Source organism: Mytilus galloprovincialis, chromosome 3 (assembly GCF_965363235.1).
Source record: "Mytilus galloprovincialis chromosome 3, xbMytGall1.hap1.1, whole genome shotgun sequence".
NCBI lineage: Eukaryota > Metazoa > Mollusca > Bivalvia > Mytilida > Mytilidae > Mytilus > Mytilus galloprovincialis.
The window spans coordinates 2,022,506-2,044,802 of NC_134840.1; the positions used below are offsets into that span (position 1 = coordinate 2,022,506).

A 22,297-nucleotide genomic window follows, 5' to 3' on the forward strand; every position below is an offset into this window, starting at 1 on the left:
GTCATCCTTTTTATAAATATCTATACTAAGTGCAAGAGGCATAACTTCAATTTTTAAAACCATGGAGGATTTGCTCCGCCTATATAATTTGCATGTTGTTGTCTGGATTTTAAATAAATGTTGATGTTTTTGATCAAGTGTTACCAAAATTGAAATGTAGGAAATTTGGGAGGACGGGAAAATCCCAAATTGATGTTTACCTAAAATGGAGTGCAAAACTGTGCCAAAGCGACCGGAAACTCGCATTGACTTGGTTACTGAAGTAAAAAGTAAATCTGGGACGTTGTGCAGCCGTTTTGGTTTGAAGTGTTGCTTTGGGATTACGTTGGTTAGCGTCCTGGTATATTGCTTTTACTTGCATTTAAGCTTTGCAGCTCTTCAGAAACAAATAAAACATTTGCAAAACCAGTCAGAAGATTCTGAGCAGCCTCTGCCGTTTGTCAAGCGACATTTGGTAAGTTATGTTAATTGTGCGCACTAGAGTTTGATTTTTAGGATTAAACAAACTTGTCAGGTTAAGAACAATCAATTAATTGTTAAAACCTATTTGAAATTTTACACATTTTCATTTAAAATCAAACAATATTGAGCTTTAGATAATTTAATGGAACATTGGAAATAAAAAAAAGATTACCTATACAAATTTACCTTCACTTTAAACTGAACTTTATATTTGGTTCTCCCTTGTACGTTTTTTTGGATAAATACTCCAAATGTTCCAAAAGCAAATAAATGTTGTATTATTGCCTTTTTTTGACACTTTTTAATTGATCATATATTTAAAAGAAACATGTTATAATATTGCTAGAACCTAGTGGATAACACACGAAGCTGGTTAACTGTAAATTCCATTCCTGATTGAATTGGGCATTGTATGATACAAATGTATGGAAAGTTGACTTAAACTAAGAGTTACATATTGTGTTTGCTTTTGATTTACAGTCAGATTTAAAAAGACTTATATCATTTGTGCAAATTACCATTCAAGTTAACCAAAGAGATTCGGCTTGGTTTTGAAATTGTTTATCGACGCAATGTTACACAAATAAGAAACATTAAGCATACACGAAAATGCTGGACGCACGTCTGATGCTGTTCGAACATAAAAAGAAAAAGAACTGTGAATTCCGCAATTAAAACGTTTAAATTCATTTTAGAGCTTGTGATTAAACTCATAGAGAAATGGTCTACGAAAAAATGTTCCCCGTATTATTGAGCCAGTCCTGATAGCCGCCACTTCATTTATATGCTAATAATATCAGTGAAAATTCTTTGAAATTTTCTATTCCTTTTTTTTTCTTTGACTCAGATTATTGGACTAAGACATAGTTTGCATACGCTTATATACCTATTGGTGAAGTTTAACATGCCATGTGTCTTTTGGTTTTTCTTGCCTCTAGATTGCTTTATCATCATGCTCATATATAATCTCTCATTGAAACTTACGGTTATATCCGGGTTACTACTGGACTTGTATTAACTTTACGGAGAACAATACATTCAAAGGGAAGCAAATGTTATAACTATCCTCTTCAGGAATGCATGAGTAGTTACCCATCTATTCTGTGGTCATAATACTCAATCATATGACAAGATATCAAATACAAGGATGTTGTACAATTGCCAATATGACAATCGACTGTTTAAAAAGTTTTCAAACGAGATGAATTAATATTTTAGCATAGCTCATTATTTTGTAAAACAGAATGTATTTCTAAGGCGATCTTTGGGGACAAATAGCGAAAGCGAACAAAGCGGTTTCCTTCTCTAAATTAAAGAAAATAAATAGTTTGATCATATCTCATTAAATTTTTGTATCATTTATTCAGGCGAACTAAATTTATAAAGTAATAAATTCATTTTTTTTTAAACTGGGCGGATAATGAGTGATTTTTCTTAACAGCAGAACAAATATAAAATATCCTATTTATGTTGATAATGTTTAATTTTCTTAGTTAATCAAAGTACTAATACATCTATGTAAAACCTATTCTGATTTAAGTCAGTCAGTCATCACTATAAGAAACCAATGATTTACTTTTATAAATTGTTATTTGGATGGAGAGTTGTCTCATTGGAACTCACAACACATCTTCCTATATCCGGTCATTTATATTCAATATATATGTACAGTGAAATGATTATATAAAATTATACTATATATATATATACAGTATGATAAGCGAAAATTCACCGTGCATTTCTCCCGTTAGTGAGTAAAATCAATTTCATGTTTTCTCGACAATGTACATATATTATTTTATCATGCTATTTATTCTTTCCGTTTCAACGTTTATGTTTTTTTTTTATTCCAAAACGTAGTCTGTTTTTTTATATATAGAAATGGGAATGGCATGTACATGGACCTCTAAGAGGTTCCCAAAATGAAACTTGAACTTATCATTATTAAATATTAAAATTATAAAATTCAAAACAGTTTTCTGGACTAATATTCAATCAACTGTTAAACCACGATATTCATCATATATGTTTTTTTTTCCTTAATTACAAACAGAGGTTGTTATTATCTACTGTTATGCAAGTTCTTAAAAGGCAGTTTAAAAATACATATAGGAAGATGTTGTATGAGAAATCTACATGTTTGTTTAATACAATTGTGTTGGTTATACATACATTTACAAACGTAGATATGAACCGGAAATAGAATTTAATGAGGTCCTTATGTTCTTTTGATCGTTTAAGAACAAATTTGAGAGGAGCTGCTTATTCTTCCCATGCAGCAAAGTCTGCACATATGTTCTTTTTGTGTGTTGGTTCTTGTTTGTTTAACTTTCAGTTTCTTGTTTTGTATTTGTTGTTTTAGTGGGATTCTTGTTGATCTATCGTTTAGTTTCCCGTGTTTTGTGTTAATTTCTTTTTTTATGGAGTTCTTGTAGATTTATCTTTTTTTCAGGTGATTTCTGTTGTCACCTGCGTATTTCCTCAACCTTTACAACACGATACATTTTGTACATATTATTTCAGTTTATTTTCGATATATGTTTTTGAATAAAAATGTCTCTCTGATATCTTTGGTCCCTCTTTTGTACGTATTGTCTCTGTCACTATATTACGTGTTGTTTCGTGCAGAGTTTTGCAATTAAAATGAAAACTTTAAAACAAAAGAGCAAATTTCCGAGAAAAGTTTTCTTTAAAAATAATTTCTCAATCAAGTGCACGACTGCAGGCTTTATGCTTTAGATTACGCTGCATTTTATTGCAAATTTGACACCAACATTTCTTTTGTCGAGAAATACAAAAGCCCTGTATTGTACCTTGGCTATATTGCACTTGATTGGACGTTACTGGTCGGTGATTCCTGGAATGATTGTATAATAAAAAGCCCGGTATTGTAAATTAGGTATACGGCACTTGATTGGACGTTACTGGTCGATGATGCCTGGAATGATTGTATAATAAAAAGCCCGGTATTGTAAATTAGCTATATGGCACTTGACTGGACGCTACTGGTCGATGATTCCAGGAATGAATGTATGATGAAAAGCCATTGGTTCTTCAAAAAACTTGTATTGCTATTTAGTTATGTTTAATTGTTTACCAGATCGTGATTGTACTGACTTGACTTACAAAATGCTTTTATTGCACCCCTTTGACCATAGCATGGATATATACATGTATGTCCCGACTCACCACCTACAAACATGTCTAACCGCGCCACATCCTGTATGTGCCTGTCCCTAGTCAAGATTCGATAATTTAGTGGCTCTTGCTTGTTTGCTGATTTTCATTTATGTTTTTTTTTCGTTATTTTCTTCAGAAATAAGGCTGCTAGTTTTTCTCGTTTTAATTGTTTTGCATTTGTCATGTCGTTGCCTTTTATAGTTGGATATGCAGTATACTTTTCACTCATCGTTAAAGGCCGTACGGTGACCTACAATTGTTAACTTCGATATCATTTGGTCTATGGGGGAGAGTTGTCTCATTCACAATCATACCACATCTTCACCCTTTGGTCTAGGGTGGAGAGTTGTCTCATTGACAATCATACCACATCTTCACCCTTTGGTATATGGTGGAGAATTGTCTCATTGACCATCATACCACATCTTCACCCTTTGGTCTATGGGGGAGAGTTGCTTCGTTGACAATCATACCACATCTTCACCCTTTGGTCTATGGGGGAGAGTTATCTCATTGACAATCATACCACATCTTCACCTTTGGTCTATGGGGATAGTTGTCTCATTGACAATCATACCACATCTTATTGTTTTATGTCACCTGGACGGATACATGTATGTCCTTAGATATAAATTGGTAAGGCTAGTTACCAACTAACTAGACAACAATTTTCCTCGCTTGTTCTATTTGAATAAAACGTATTCAAACAAATGAATACCGAAACAACATCATAATGACGTTTTTGACGTAGGAACACTCATTTCATTTACATACATTCATAGCACAAAGATAATTCTAATTTTAGTCATTTGTAAATACGATTTTTATTGTTCTAGTCAACGTTATTTTGAGAGACTAGATTCTACTGTCTTCTGGTCTACCACTTAATTTTACGTCGAATCTGTTTAATATTTTCTCGCCCTCCATTTCAGCCAAACAATTCTTCATCCGGTATCACATATAATATTGAAATATTTTAGGAAGATCAAGACGTGCGACAATCCAGAGGTAATCAACAGCATCGACGACATACTAGAAGAAGGAATAGAAGTAGGTTTAATCAAATTCTAATGAGGAGATAACTGTATTGTATTTTAAGCTCCGACGGAATCAATTGGGGATTTGATGGTCGCAAATTAAGTTTAAGCGGAGACAGTAAACGGGTATCTGCGACCATCAAATCCCCAATTGATGCCATCGGAGCTTAAAATACAATATTGTTATCTCCATTCTAATGAAACTGACAGAAAACAACGTTAAAACATGTAATTAAAATCTGTCATATGCCGTCTGCGCTTGCGGGTACGTCCCATGGCATCAATTGTCAATTGATGCCATGTAAAAAAGTGACGTTATCCAGTCAAAATGAACGTTACAAACGTTGTTGCATTAGAATTGATCATTATTTTAAGAGGCTCTTCCTTATGTTTGTTACACATCGTTTATAAATTAGAATCAATAACTTTAGTACTAAGTGATGTAAAGGAACTAATTAGTTTTGTGAATACATCATTGTGACAACTACACAATGACACAAAACAAGACACAAAACATGACACATAGAGATCAACAAGACACTAAACATCACACATAGGTTTCGGGGGTCAAGTACAATATGGCAACTTCTAAATCAGTCCAACGTCAGGAAAAGGAATACGTAAAATTGAAAAGACATGTCACGATGAGGAACATGAATACAAGAGTTCACACTTTGATCTGTTATATTCTGTTTATTTTCTTCTTATTTTTGAGATCTTTTGTTTACGTAAATCACACCAATTCCTTTTTTTAATGCTTAGAGTAAATGTTAATGTTGTTTGTTTTTATTTTATTTAAGGACATGATCTACATGATTTAGAGGAGAAAATAAAAGGTAAATTTCAGTCAAGTATTTTAGACGTGGTCATTTTTAAATTCAATACACACAACCTGTGAGAAAGAAGATTAACTCCGTATGCCACATGAAACAGTTATGATATATATTACAAAGAACGTTGTCATTTGGTTTGGTGATTTTATTTGCATTACAAATCTAATGTCCTTTGGTATTTTTAATGAACCTTTTTGTGTAAACATTTCCTGTGACAACAATTTGGCTTGTAAGACAGCTCTGCACCGTCTAAGTATTGATTGATTCGATCCTGTGGTATCTTTTGCTAAGATCCCTAGGCAAAGGTCCATGCTCTCGTCCCATAATCGTTCAAAATGATTTAGACCCAATCCACATTATCGCGTTTTGTCATCTGATTCTTTTTTACAATAGCTAAATCAAAATACTACAACGCAGCTACATGTAGTTGTTTTCCGAATTCTCTTTATTGCATGGAGTAAACTAATCATAGATACCAGGCGCGCGTTTCCTAAACTAAAGACTCATTAGTGACGCTCGAATAAAAACTAGGTTCAAATAACCAAATAACGTACAAAGTTGAAGAGCATTCAGCCACACATCTGTATACGTAGTTGAAACTTTCATTTTGATGACCATCTGTATTTTAAAGCATACATTACTAAACTAAACTCTGGCGTATAAAATTATAATCCTGGTACTTTTGATAACTAATTATATAAAAAATGAAGAGCTATAATCCAAAAGGTCCAAAAAGTATAGCCAAATCCGTGAAAGGAATCAGAGCTTTGCATGAGGGAGATACATTCCTTAATTTACAATAATTTCTATCATTTTGTAACAGTATATTTTAATAACACAAAAACTCCGTATTTTCATGCCAGTAACGAAGTACTGGCTACTGGGGTGGTGATACCCTCGGGGACTAATAGTCCACCAGTAGAGGCATCGACCCAGTGGTAGTAATACGATTAACGATACCAATTTTCTTGCACCAGATGCGCATTTTGACAATACATGTCTCTTCAGTGATGCTAGTGGCCAAAATATTTGAAATCCAAAGCTTATATAAAAGATAAAGAGCTATAATCCAAAAGGTCCAAAAAGTATAGCCAAATCCGTGAAAGTAATCAGAGCTTTGCATGAGAGAGATACATTCCTTAATTTATTATAATTTCTATCATTTTGTAACAGTAAATTTTAATAACACAAAAACTCCGTATTTTCATGCCAGTAACGAAGTACTGGCTACTGGGGTGGTGATACCCTCGGGGAATAATAGTCCACCAGCAGAGACATCGACCCAGTGGTAGTAATACAATTAACGGTACCAATTTTCGTGCACCAGATGCGCATTTCGACAATACATGTCTCCTCAGTGATGCTCGTGGCCAAAATATTTGAAATCTAAAGCTTATATAAAAGATGAAGAGCTATAATCCAAAAGGTCCAAAAAGTATAGCCAAATCCGTGAAAGGAATAAGAGCTTTGCATGAGGGAGATACCTTCCTTAATTTATTATAATTTCTATCATTTTGTAACAGTAAATTTTAATAACACAAAAACACTGTATTTTCATGCCAGTACCGAAGAACTGGCTACTGGGGTGGTGATACCCTCGGGGACTTATAGTCCACCAGCAGAGGCATCGACCCAGTGGTAGTAATACAATTAACGGTACCAATTTTCTTGCACCAGATGCGCATTTCGACAATACATATCTCTTCACTGATGCTCGTGGCCAAAATATTTGAAATCCAAAGCTTATATAAAAGATGAAGAGCTATAATCCAAAAGGTCCAAAAAGTATAGCAAAATCCGTGAAAGGAATCAGAGCTTTGCATGAGGGAGATACATTCCTTAATTTATAATAATTTCTATCATTTTGTAACAGTAAATTTTAATAACACAAAAACTCCGTATTTTCATGCCAGTAACGAAGTACTGGCTACTGGGGTGGTGATACCCTCGGGGACTAATAGTCCACCAGTAGAGGCATCGACCCAGTGGTAGTAATACGATTAACGATACCAATTTTCTTGCACCAGATGCGCATTTTGACAATACATGTCTCTTCAGTGATGCTCGTGGCCAAAATATTTGAAATCCAAAGCTTATATAAAAGATAAAGAGCTATAATCCAAAAGGTCCAAAAAGTATAGCCACATCCGTGAAAGGAATCAGAGCTTTGCATGAGAGAGATACATTCCTTAATTTATAATAATTTCTATCATTTTGTAACAGTAAATTTTAATAACACAAAAAGTCCGTATTTTCATGCCAGTAACGAAGTACTGGCTACTGGGGTGGTGATACTCTCGGGGAATAATAGTCCACCAGCAGAGACATCGACCCAGTGGTAGTTATACAATTAACGGTACCAATTATCTTGCACCAGATGCGCATTTCGACAATACATGTCTCTTCAGTGATGCTCGTGGCAAAAATATTTGAAATCCAAAGCTTATATAAAAGATGAAGAGCTATAATCCAAAAGGTCCAAAAAGTATAGCCAAATCCGTGAAAGGAATCAGAGCTTTGCATGAGGGAGATACATTCCTTAATTTATTATAATTTCTATCATTTTGTAACAGTAAATTTTAATAACACAAAAACACTGTATTTTCATGCCAGTACCGAAGAACTGGCTACTGGGGTGGTGATACCCTCGGGGACTTATAGTCCACCCGAAGAGGCATCGACCCAGTGGTAGTAATACAATTAACGGTACCAATTTTCTTGCACCAGATGCGCATTTCGACAATACATATCTCTTCACTGATGCTCGTGGCCAAAATATTTGAAATCCAAAGCTTATATAAAAGATGAAGAGCTATAATCCAAAAGGTCCAAAAAGTATAGCCAAATCCGTGAAAGGAATCAGAGCTTTGCATGAGGGAGATACATTCCTTAATTTATAATAATTTCTATCATTTTGTAACAGTAAATTTTAATAACACAAAACCTCCGTATTTTCATGCCAGTACCGAAGAACTGGCTACTGGGGTGGTGATGCCCTCGGGGACTAATAGTCCACCAGCAGAGGCATCGACCCAGTGGTAGTAATACAATTAACGGTACCAATTTTCTTGCACCAGATGCATATTTTGACAATACATGTCTCTTCAGTGATGCTCATGGCCAAAATATTTGAAATCCAAAGCTTATATAAAAGATGAAGAGCTATAATCCAAAAGGTCCAAAAAGTAAAGCCAAATCCGTGAAGGGAATCAGAGCTTTGCATAAGGGAGATACATTCCTTAATTTATAATAATTTCTATCATTTTGTAACAGTAAATTTTAATATCACAAAAACTCCGTATTTTCATGCCAGTACCGAAGTACTGGCTACTGGGGTGGTGATACCCTCGGGGACTAATAGTCCACCCGCAGAGGCATCGACCCAGTGGTAGTAATACAATTAACGGTACCAATTTTTTTCTTGCACCAGATGCGCATTTCGACAATACATATCTCTTCAGTGATGCTCGTGGCCAAAATATTTGAAATCCAAAGCTTATATAAAAGATGAAGAGCTATAATCCAAAAGGTCCAAAAAGTATAGCCAAATCCGTGAAAGGAATCAGTGCTTTGCATAAGGGAGATACATTCCTTAATTTATAATAATTTCTATCATTTTGTAACAGTAAATTTTAATATCGCAAAAACTCCGTATTTTCATGCCAGTACCGAAGTACTGGCTACTGGGGTGGTGATACCCTCGGGGACTAATAGTCCACCCGCAGAGGCATCGACCCAGTGGTAGTAATACAATTAACGGTACCAATTTTTTTCTTGCACCAGATGCGCATTTCGACAATACATATCTCTTCACTGATGCTCGTGGCCAAAATATTTGAAATCCAAAGCTTATATAAAAGATGAAGAGCTATAATCCAAAAGGTCCAAAAAGTATAGCCAAATCCGTGAAAGGAATCAGAGCTTTGCATAAGGGAGATACATTCCTTAATTTATAGTAATTTCTATCATTTTGTAACAGTAAATTTTAATATCACAAAAACTCCGTATTTTCATGCCAGTACCGAAGTACTGGCTACTGGGGTGGTGATACCCTCGGGGACTAATAGTCCACCCGCAGAGGCATCGACCCAGTGGTAGTAATACAATTAACGGTACCAATTTTCTTGCACCAGATGCGAATTTTGACAATACATGTCTCTTCAGTGATGCTCATGGCCAAAATATTTGAAATCCAAAGCTTATATAAAAGATGAAGAGCTATAATCCAAAAGGTCCAAAAAGTATAGCCAAATCCGTGAAGGGAATCAGAGCTTTGCATAAGGGAGATACATTCCTTAATTTATAATAATTTCTATCATTTTGTAACAGTAAATTTTAATATCACAAAAACTCCGTATTTTCATGCCAGTACCGAAGTTTTGGCTACTGGGGTGGTGATACCCTGGGGGACTAATAGTCCACCCGCAGAGGCATCGACCCAGTGGTAGTAATACAATTAACGGTACCAATTTTCTTGCACCAGATGCGCATTTCGACAATACATATCTCTTCACTGATGCTCGTGGCCAAAATATTTGAAATCCAAAGCTTATATAAAAGATGAAGAGCTATAATCCAAAAGGTCCAAAAAGTATAGCCAAATCCGTGAAAGGAATCAGAGCTTTGCATGAGGGAGATACATTCCTTAATTTATAATAATTTCTATCATTTTGTAACAGTAAATTTTAATAACACAAAAACTCCGTATTTTCATGCCAGTACCGAAGTACTGGCTACTGGGGTGGTGATACCCTCGGGGACTAATAGTCCACCAGCAGAGGCATCGACCCAGTGGTAGTAATACAATTAATAAAACCGACTACAGAATAAAAACGGATTCGTTACATAAAACAACTTAATCCAGCACATAGAAATACACAGCCGAGTTAGTCGAAGCCTCAACGCACAAAATGACGTCACATTTGAAATTGAATAATTTGTGGTAATTCTATGACGGCCAATGATAAATTAAGGCGACAGTTGTGTTTTGTTGTTCAAATCTCTCAAATAAAATAAGAAGAGACAAATCAGGGTAACGGTTGATACTGAGTAAATCACGCGAGAGAGGAGCGAGAACGGGTGCGTCGACAGGATAATCATTTCCTGTTGTGCATGCAGCACGAGAATTTACACTCAGTCTCAAACGGCAAAAGTACATATCAAACGACTATATTGGTATTTAAAGATCTAGACCCCGAACACATTTCCAATTGAGTTTAAATCACCGACGATATCTTATTGCTACAAAAATCGGAAGTTGATTATTGGAAAGTTGAAAATCAGTACGCTTTTCATAGATTCTAGTTTGTAGTCATCGCCAATATCGAAGAAAATATCAATATATGAACCAAACACTTCGTTCAGTAGTACCCTTAGTCTCACGTTCACTTGGATACATGAGATGTAGTTACTTATGGAAATGTGGGTCACTGAATGATAGAACATCATTGATAAATGTGGGTCACTGAATGATGGAACATCATTGATAAATGTGAAAAAAACATTAGAGAAGGCTCAGTGTTAATTATGCTTCATATAAGTACAAAAACAAGACGGCGATTATCATATAAAAGGGGGAGGAAGTGAACAATTATATTCAGGTTTATTAAAGACTGTAATTATTTCTGTTAATAAAATTCTACTGCAAACCAGTCTTACATTGTACATGGCAAACTGTCTATTGCGCTCGCAAATATATGTATTTAAGTTTTAATTAATTGAAATATTTGTATGACTCATATTATAAGTAACTTCTCTTTCTAGATTTGGCAGAGGTGCCACTTGTACACTTAACAGCCCCACAGCCAAAAAGTCAACTGATTTCAAGTCTTAATCAACACAGAGGTGATTTTCTTCTGCCAAAATTAAATTCCAATTAAGTTATTTTCGTCAGGATTATATAATTGACCACTCATTTTAATGCACCTACAACACACGTTTTTCACAGCTCTATTTCTGCATCAAAACTGTAATTTGTTTTTGGTTATACCTTATTTGGTTATTGTTTGGAATTCAAAAATGACACCAATAGCGTAGAGTATTTCGATTTAAAAGTATATAACTGATTATTTTTAAATGACCTTAGAAATGGTATATCATACTGTGAACTAATGGCATTATTAGTGATAAGATGCACAATTACTTCACCAATTTAATTACGTATTATAAGTAATGCAATGCTATTTTTTTATATATTTCTACCTACTTCCATGGGAAACATCTGCCTCGTTTATTAGCAATCGGGAAATAATAAAACAGACCTCTGAATCAAGGATGATTAAAATGGCTGTTATCAATGAAAAGATCTCAGCCTACAGAACCGAATTACATTAGAATAGTACATGCCAGAAACGTATTACATTAGAATAGTACATTACCATAAACGTATTACATTAGAATAGTACATTACCATAAACGTATTACATTAGAATAGTACATTACCAGAAACGTATTACATTAGAATAGTACATTACCATAAACGTATTACATTAGAATAGTACATTACCAGAAACGTATTACATTAGAATAGTGCATTACCATAAACGTATTACATTAGAATAGTACATTACCAGAAACGTATTACATTAGAATAGTACATTACCATCAACGTATTACATTAGAATAGTACATTACCATAAACGTATTACATTAGAATAGTACATTACCATAAACGTATTACATTAGAATAGTACATTACCATAAACGTATTACTTTAGAATAGTACATTACCATAAACGTATTACATTAGAATAGTACATTACCATAAACGTATTACATTAGAATAGTACATTACCATAAACGTATTACATTAGAATAGTACATTGCCAGAAACGTATTACATTATAATAGTACAATAAAACTGTTTTCATATTTATATTTAGATGTATGTTTTTACAACCAGAAGTGTTTCCTATGGTCAGAACCACCCAGTTATTTTTCATTGAGTTTTCCATACATTAGACAAGAAAGTAAGATAGTTGGAATAAATATAACTAGAGCAGGATACTACGAAATTTACTCTCAGATCAGTGTTGCGGGATTAAAGAATGAAGATGATTTGCCGTAAGATTAAACCTTGCATTTTTCAAGTCGTTATTCATTCACGTATAAAGATCTTTCTATTTTACCATTTTTTGTTTCTTTGTCATAGAATGTCATAGAAAAATAGAACGATTGGAATCTACTTAATATCACATTTCATTCTTTTGAAGGCAGTTTTACCCTTTAATTGTATCATTAAACATCTTGGCTGTGCTTTACAAAAAGATCAAAATTAATGCAATTCTTATTCATAGTAAATACATTGGTAGAGGCAATTTACTACTTGTAGTAAAAAAATGTATGTTGACATGTATAAAACAAATATTTCTATTGAAATATTTTATTTAATTTCTTCAGAGTGTATCCTTCGTTTGGTTATGAAACGATCAGAGTACCTAATGGAGAAAGTCCAATAGTCCTGTCTAGAAGTTATATTACACAGGATGAAAGGTAAAGTCGTATAGCTCTGGCTAGAAGTTATATTACACAGGATGAAAGGTAAAGTCATACAGCTCTGTCTAGAAGTTATATTACACAGAATGAAAGGTAAAGTCCTAAAGCTCTGTCTAGAAATTGTATTACACAGGATGAAAGGTAAAGTCCTATAGCTCTGTCTAGAAGTTACGTTACACAGAATGAAAGGTAAAGTCGTATAGCTCGGACTAGAAGTTATATTACACAGGATGAAAGGTTAAGTCCTAAAGCTCTGTCTAGAAGTTGTATCACACAGGATGAAAGGTAAAGTCCTATAGCCCTGTCTAGAAGTTATATTACACAGGGTGAAAGGTAACGTCCAACAGCTCTGTCTAGAAGTTATATTACACAGGATGAAAGGTAAAGTCGTATAGCTCTGTCTAGAAGTTTCGTAAAGTCGTATAACTCTGACAAGAAGTTATAATACACAGGATGAAAGGTAAAGTCTTATAGCTCTGTCTAGAAGTTACGTTACACAGAATGAAAGGTAAAGTCGTATAGCTCGGACTAGAAGTTATATTACACAGGATGAAAGGTAAAGTTATACAGCTCTGACTAGAAGTTATATTACACAGGATGAAAGGTAACGTCATATAGCTCTTTCTAGAAGTTGTATTACACAGGATGAAAGGTAAAGTCCTATAGCTCTGTGTAGAAGTTGTATTACACAGGATGAAAGGTAAAGTCCTAAAGTCCTGTCTAGAAGTTGTATTACACAGGATGAAAGGTAACGTCCTATAGCTCTGTCTAGAAGTTGTATTACACAGGATGAAAGGTAAAGTCCTAAAGCTCTGTCTAGAAGTTGTATTACACAGGATGAAAGGTAACGTCCTATAGCTCTGTCTAGAAGTTGTATTACACAGGATGAAAAGTAAAGTCCTATAGCTCTGTCTAGAAGTTGTATTACACAGGATGAAAGGTAAAGTCCTAAAGTCCTGTCTAGAAGTTGTACTACACAGGATGAAAGGTAAAGTCCTGTATTTCTGACTAGATGTTACATTAAAAACAGGATGAAATGTAACATCCTATAGCTTTGAGTCAAATGTCTAATGACAATGAAATTGGAATCTCAATTATAAACTATTATAATAGCTATGCTGTTATAAGATTTTGTATAAAAAAAAACAGACAAGTTGAGGTTTAATCATTTTTAACTTGGAACAGTGAGTTTCTCAATTATTTCTAGTCATTGCATTTTTACACATGGAAAGAGACATGATTAATGTATCCTGTGATAACTATAACAATAAAAAGTAAAATCACAAAAATACTGAACTCCGAGGAAAATTAAAAAAGAAAGTCCCCAATCAAATGGCAAAATCAAAAGTTCAAACACATCAAACGAATGGATAACAACTGTCATATTCCTGACTTGGTACAGGCATGTAGAAAATGGTGGATTGAACCTGGTTTTATAGCTAGCTAAACCTCTCACTTGTATGATAGTCGCATCAAATTTCATTATATTGTCAACGATGCGTGAACAAAACAAACAGACACAATAGGTGAAAATGTTAAAAATAGGGGTACAGCAGTCAACATTGTGTTATCATCTTAATCTCTATAAAACAAACAAATGTAACGAAGAAGAACAAAAAGGCAAACATCAAATTTAACATTCTCATTTTGCTTATATTATACGATTTTATTTATCTATGTAAAATCCACCCAGAAAGGATGTAAGGTTTGAAGTACTGGTGTAAAACTACATATGTTTCTTGTAGAGGTCAACATTATAGTAACAGTGATGGATCGAACAGCCGACCAGTAGACACGTTGAATCAAATGGGACAGTTCCGTTTGAACTGTAAGGATGTCATTTTGGTACGTCTTGCTGAACAATTACAAGCCGAGAATATACATTTTGCCTCAGATCCTCAAAGGACATATTTTGGTGTTAGACTTGTTCGACCCAAAGGAGTCAAAGACTTTAGCTGTTATTAAACTCATAATGTGTCTGTAGAAATTGTTACAGATTTGATGAGGATAATTACTTCTGTTCTTGGGGCAATACATGAGTACATGTTGATAACCAACCAAACATGGGTTTTTTTCAAGACATTATGAGTTTTAAGGAGTAGATAAACAAAAAACACTTTCCTGGTTATTGTTTATTTTAAACAAAACTTATTTTACCAGTTTTGTCACAAATTCCCGTTTCTAAAGGGTTTATTTTTACTACTGAAAAACATTGGCATACGCTAAAAACATAATTATCATAAAGAGTTATTAATGAGTAAGATTCATATCATAACATTGAATGAAGTTGTTCTAAACTGGCAATGTCGTTTAAAATAGAAGTTACAGTCATTAGACAAAATGTTGGCAAAATTCTTATATCATTCATTACAGGTTGCAATTTTGACTTCAGAAAGATGTCATTACAGGTGTTACGGTTCTGATTTTATTCATTTTGAATTTGCTAAATATTTTTACACGTCCTTTATCTTATGTATAAAATTACCTAACTTATTTTTAGTTAAGGCCAATATTGACCCTTTTTGTTATTTTATATATAATGCTAATATGTAATACTTTCTCATGGTGTAATTATTAACAGGGCCGCCATTAAGATATAGTTCACAATTAATTTAAAAAAACAAAACAAAAACAGTTTGTTTGGACATGATGAAAATTAACTATTAAAGTTTGTATGTTTGCCTTAAGATGATGCTATAATATTATGTAAGGGTTTATAAGCAAACACAGGAAATAAAATTTTATAATCGTGAAAGCCAATACTATTTCTATATATTTTTGCAGGTCAATTTTTATAACCTCATCACCATATTTTTTATACTCATTGAGATATTCATATAAGAAATTCTCTTTCTTAACAAAATATCAGTGTCTATCAATTTTTTTATGTATATTTGGTAATGGTATTGTGTTCTTATCGTAGTTAATATTGATAAAACTTGCAATGATATAATATCACATGTAATGTATGTATAAATGTTATCACATCATTTTAAAAAGATTGATTCTACTACTGCATCGAGTTGGATACCATGTTTCCCGATCAGTTTCATATGCTAGGCTTAACGACAGTTTAAGGATAAAAACAATAGTGAATATATGTACATTGTTCGAAAATATAAGATTTGTTTGTACTCGCTACGAAACAGGAACAAAGCTCGACGAGCCTCGCTTTTCGCCCTGTTTCAAAAGCTCATGCAAATAAGTTTTATATTTTCCGACAATATACATATATTGTATATATATCGACTAAACTATACAATTCAACTTATCAGTAAGAGTTATATTTTTGATTTCGTTAATTAATGATTCGTGATTAATAAAACCCTTTCAACAAAGGGTCAATTTTCAAAAAGTGGATGTTTGTTTTTTTTTAAGTAAGATTTGAAGTTTCAAAATACATTATACTCATGCCCGTTCACACGGAGCAAGCGGTTTCTCAATTTGATTGAATGACATTTGGCTACTTTGTCCATGATAACGTCGTGTATATGTCCGGTCATATATGATGTTATAGTAATGCAAACATCATGCTTTTATGATTCGATCCTCATAGCGTATTTTTTTCTTACCAGAATTATTACAGCAGTGATTGAGGGAAAATAAGTGGTACTGTTTGGATTGTTTTTGTTGTTTATATCTTATATTGTGTTTGTATATTTCAAACTAAATAAATGGCAAAGTGAACACAAGGAAAAATGGCAAGTCCAGTATTTTGTTATCTTGTTTAAAGATTGTGTATATATTTATAAATATTATTATATTATTTTTTTTAATTGTTGATTTTTTACTAATTTGATTGTCTCAATTTATTCTTTATCTTACAACATAATCATGTGTTTAATAAGCCGGTTAATAATTATTGTCTCAATTTATTCTTTATCTTACAACATAATCATGTGTTTAATGAGCCGGTTGATAATTGGAGACACGATGGACAAACCAATACTTTGACAAATTGGAGACTGTCGAAGGACATTGAGTAATCGGTCCATTATCACGTTAACTGTTTTTTATGACGGGTATTTTTTACTTTTTTTATTTCTATAAATAAAAGTACAGCAATATGATGAATATGTGTTAATAGTTCAATTTAGTTGGATAGATTTAAGATTTTATCGCGGCTTCATTTTATGCCACTAAAAATAAATACTGTCACATGTATCTAAACATGTATCTAACCATGTATCTTACCATGTATCTAGACATGTATCTAAGTACAAAGAAGATTGTGGTCATAAAAAAACATGCGCGACAATACAAACTGCCAATTAAAATGAAATGAGAATGAAAACAGACCTAAGAAGAAAAGACCAAAGTAAGGCGAAAAATACCGACGGGATATTCAAACTCACAAGTCGATAAAAAACTGACAACACCATGGCTATGAAAGAAAAGGACAAACAAACAACAATACACAAAATACCACATATAAAAATAGACTAAACAAAACATACCCCACCAAAGCCTGGGTATGATCTCAGTTGCTCTAGAACTAAAACCAGATACTGTTACACAACTGTCAAGTCTAATTCGTTAGGTCACATTTGGTGCAAAGGGGTTGACAATTGGATATATCCGCCGTAATCCGTCAAAATCGATCAATCAATTCGTAGTGGTGTCCGTAAAATTAACGAAGGAATGATTTCTACTTGGAACTCTTGGTTTGATAGCTTCCTTGTGAGTAGCAACCCTCTTTTAGGGAAATCAAGCATTTAGATGATATTTGAACAGCGGTATACTACTGTTGCCTTTATATATCAGTTCTAGAAAAGGTTTTATTCGAATCAAAGTGACTGTTTAACAAAGTAAGATGTATCCCTGACCGAGACAAGATGCTTGTATCTACGTTGGTCATTTGTTTTATGCAACAAATTAAGACCAACGCTTTCAATTTTTCTGTTAGTTTGGAATATGGAATAATTGTGTTAAGTTTAGAAAAATAAAATATGTTATTACTCTTTTTTCTTCGATTGTATGTACTCTAAAGTCTTTTTTTTTTTTATTATCCACGTCTGATTCGCGCCACCTCTGGAACACATGAAGGTAGTTTAACATTAATTTTAAAGCCCGGCTTTGACATCTGATATAATTGATGTTGATAATATAGAAAGAAGTTTTGTGGGGCAAATGGAAAACCCATCATTATAACTTTATTAGTAAGGACCCTTACGTAGAATACGTCTCTAATGCAGTGTAGGAAGATCCAGTTATTCATCTTTGGTTGAAATTCCAAAGGAACATAGAACAGACCTGTGCTTATCCAGGATCTCCTCCTTAGTATGTGTCGTTGGGGTATATGTTGAGTTTCCAAGTGAATTGTTTATAGCTAATTCATTTCTCAAGCAGTTTAAGTAATGTCATGTACAAACAAAAACGATGTTCTTTGAGGCTTATCTTCTTTTTTAAGTTTAACCCATTGTCTGGCATAATCCTCGATATTTAGAAGTTGTTTTTTCTACTTGATGGATTTAAGCTCACGATATCTTGGGCCTTTGGATAACACATTTCGAAGTGTTATTTGACAATGTTTCGGTCTCTGGTAATAATGAGGCCAACCGGGTGGAACTACAACTTGTGCAATCAGGAGGTTTGAACATAAAGTTGTCAATACTGAGATCCTGCAACACTTATCTGTATTCAAAATTTTTAGTGGCAATTGGTTATGTAATAAGTATTGGAAATGATAGGTATATACTGACCTTTAAATAGAATGTTCGATTGAACTGGTGAAAGATGAAAGATATTGCTCAGGTTGATCTCATAGAGACCTTTCTTGGCAAAGGAAATTCATTTTAGAAGGAATCTTTTCTCCTTTTCGTTATTCTTCAAAAAGAGAAAGTCCACAAATACAGACAAAGTCTAACGCTGTCAATAAACGGAACAAGTGAAAAACAACCGCCACATTCTTTACTTGGTACAGGTATTTTCTGAATTAAAATGGTGGATTAAGCTTGAATTGATAGCTAGCTAACATTCCCACTTGTCTGTGTCTGAGTCACCCGCTCTTGAAAATCATATGAGTTGAGAAATGTATGCTCTTTACGCGGGTGAAATTGTTTCATTGTTGATAAGGTGCAAAAAAATTAGAATTTCAAATATTAACCGTGACAGTTGTCATAAATTCTGGTAATGAGATGGCTGTTGTTGTCAAATCGACTAAATTGTCTAGAAATGACGCTGGAGAAGATGTATCTGTGGTTTCTTTTATCGTTAGGTTATTATATGTTTATATTATTATCCGATATTAATTGGACCCAATCAGAACAGTTTGATTGTTAATGAGAGAAATAATATATTAATAGTATATACCTGTACGTAAATTTAACAAGTCTCTAAAGAAACTCTGACACATCTGAAATAAGAAAAGGTCGGAAGGAAAGGTGCATAGTTTGTTCCCATAGGAATTCCGATAACACAAATCGAAGGTTTTGAAAGGATTTATTTCAGAAAATGAACGACGTTTTTATTTTATTTTCCAGAAGTTCTTTTGAGTGTTTTAGAATCCACTGGTATACGGTTAATGCCACTACACGAGCAAACACTGTCACAGTATTTCTGTAATCCCTCTTTCACTACGGCAAACTTTTGATTAATTTAACACACAATTCTTTTGTAGAACAAACAGATGAGGCGTTAATTTACATTTGTTTGTACGAATCCTTGTGAAGTTTAGGTATCCAATTCAAACAAGATAAGTCCTCAGTTTTGTTTTTCATTGCAATGAGACCATGAAGTGACTTGTTGTCTACCAAGATCTCAACTTTTTAAAAGTTATGTTCTTGTAATTGAAATTACCTGAGTGATCATTTATTCCAAATTCTTTGAAAGGCTACTCGTATTAATAGAATTGACATTCAAAAACAATATTGTTTGAACCTTTGTCCACAGGAACAAAAACATATTTGTCGTGAAAAGACTTCAGACATTTCAGTCTCTTTGTCTCTGAATACGGACTTAGATCGAACATTAATTTAACACAATTTTCAACTACATTAATTGTTTAAACCCATCCTGACAGAGTGTCTAGTTCAACCCTTTCTCGTTTTCTATGGCGTAAAGCAGACGTTATGCATAATACAAATGTCTATGACTAAATGAAGTTTATGAGCGGCACTGCAAAGAGAGTAAGTTGGATAGTGACAGACATTATCCTTGAAACAGTTCAATTGTTGAGAATTGTGAGACATATTTTTAACATGAGGCAATCCAGTTATAACAACTATATTATTTTGATTTAGGAATTGCTATGTACAATGAAAAATATACCGCTTATTGTACATAGCAATTCCTAAATCAAAATAAATAGTTGTTTTAGTTAAATAGAATGAAGTTCATGATTTATTCCTTTGGTTTTTGGTAAAGCTGGCATATAAAATATAACAACTATTTTTATAACACTCATTACTGTGTTAAATTTAAAGTTACATTCTTAGGCACTTATGGGCGTGTTTTATTGTCCCAGCCACTTTAAAAAAAATGTGTTTGAACTTTACAAGTAAATTTTTGTGCAGTCAGTACATTGAATTAGATTTAACATTTTTTAGCAAAGAAACATACTTTTTTTAGAAAGATTAATAACATATTGATTCCTGAATGGTTCAAAATAACCAACATGGCATGTCCCTCGACCTCCTGTTCAACATGCATGCTCTAAAATATTGTAAAAAAGGTAGAAATGAATGTTATTTTTACTTTTAATATAAGTTCTTTAATTATTCAAAAGTATGTTTAGAGCCAACGTATCTTAATAAACAGCTTTTGACAAAGGATTTTTGATTTTAGAAGGTATGTCCCTGACATTCTTGACAAAATGTCCACTGCGAAACGAAGTCATTAAATTTTGCTAATAAACAGTTTTATAAAATCAATGTTTGCAAGAGATATAAACATTAGGGTCTAAAAAAAGAAGTGATGCTTTTATAACGGCAGTTAAATTGTTGGCTTACTTCGCGCTTTGATGAATAGAATCATTTTTGTTACTATTGTAATATAGGGATTGTGGGAAAAAATAAAACATGTGAATATGTCCACTACGAAACGGTCACCCACGAAACAAGTATGGGAGAAAAACGTTTCGTAGTTGACACTACCACTACCATGCAGACCTGTTTTACTCTTTTTTTCAACTATTTTCGTGCAAAACAAATAACAAGGGTTCGTTTTATGTAATTTTCAGTATGTTTTCATCAACATAGAATAGGATTGATGTCAACTACGTGAAACTTTTTGTCCACTACGAAACGGTTTTGTCAACAACGAAACTCATCAATATTTTCACTACGTAACATGAGTTACCTTCATATATGAAGTACTGTCTGATCTTTATCGATAAAACATGGTTCTTCAATTCAGAAAAAATCATATCTTTCTAGTATATAAAGTAAAACAAACTGGAATGTCAATAGGAGACATTAAAATGCAATAATATGTGCGTTTAGAGGCAGTTTCGTAGTAGACAAATGTCCCCTACGAAATACTACATAAATTATGAAACAAATATCATTTTAAAGAACATTTAAGATTGCACTTTTTATTTACAAACAGGTCTATAATAGAGGTATTCAAAATAATTCTTTAAATAAAATTTTAGACAAGTTGATTTTCCATTTTTTTTTTTTTTAGGTCTGAAATTCACACTTTTATTGAAAAACGCCCATATCTATATATATATATATATATATATATATATATATATATATATATATATATATATATATATATATATATATCATAAAATCGGTGAAATAAGGAAACCGGAAAAGTCGTTAAATCCATATCTATTTGGAACATCACAAGTACGATAGTAAAGGGAAACTTACAAATATGGCATTACTAGAATTTAGTATTTGAGACATAAAAATGGATTTTAATCTTTAAATTCCTGATAATAGGAAATCGGAAAATTCGTTGAATGCATATCTATTTGGAACATCAAATCCAATATTGGAAAAGGAAACTTGAAAAAATAAGAAATTTCGTATTATGAGAAAACTAAAAGATTTTCATCAGAAAATCTCTGAAAACAGGAAATCAGAAAATATAATAAATATAAACTTACTTCAATATTTTGGGTCAATATTTACAAAAATGTGAACTCAGTAAGTAAAAATATTCAAAATCTCCCATGATAAAACCAGTTTTGATATCTTTGTCAAAAGCTTCTTTATAAAACAAACAATCAAAACCGAAATATTAAATGAACGTATCTATTTATGAAAATGCAGCAGATCGCTATGATTTAATTTTTTTTTTTAATTTTATATTGGTATCAATTTAAATCGAAGAGAT

General features: G+C 33.0%; 1 protein-coding gene across 1 annotated transcript; it reads left to right on the plus strand.

The window, feature by feature from the left end:
- The first annotated feature begins 49 nt into the window (after positions 1-49).
- Positions 50-17,080, plus strand: LOC143066923 (uncharacterized). The gene is made up of 7 exons (XM_076239781.1): positions 50-454; positions 4,623-4,692; positions 5,480-5,515; positions 11,276-11,356; positions 12,394-12,574; positions 12,911-13,003; positions 14,752-17,080. The coding sequence occupies exons 1-7, from the start codon at positions 206-208 to the stop codon at positions 14,969-14,971; spliced, it is 930 nt and encodes a 309-aa protein (XP_076095896.1). The 5' UTR covers positions 50-205; the 3' UTR covers positions 14,972-17,080.
- Positions 17,081-22,297: the final 5,217 nt, after the last annotated feature.

Excerpts from the sequence above, each read along its gene's own strand:
- LOC143066923 (XM_076239781.1), top strand. The coding sequence starts at position 206 with ATGGAGTGCAAAACTGTGCCAAAGCGACCGGAAACTCGCATTGACTTG. Across the intron at positions 5,516-11,275 it reads TTTAGAGGAGAAAATAAAAG|ATTTGGCAGAGGTGCCACTT; the intron begins GTAAATTTCAGT and ends TTCTCTTTCTAG. Across the intron at positions 13,004-14,751 it reads TATATTACACAGGATGAAAG|AGGTCAACATTATAGTAACA; the intron begins GTAAAGTCGTAT and ends TGTTTCTTGTAG.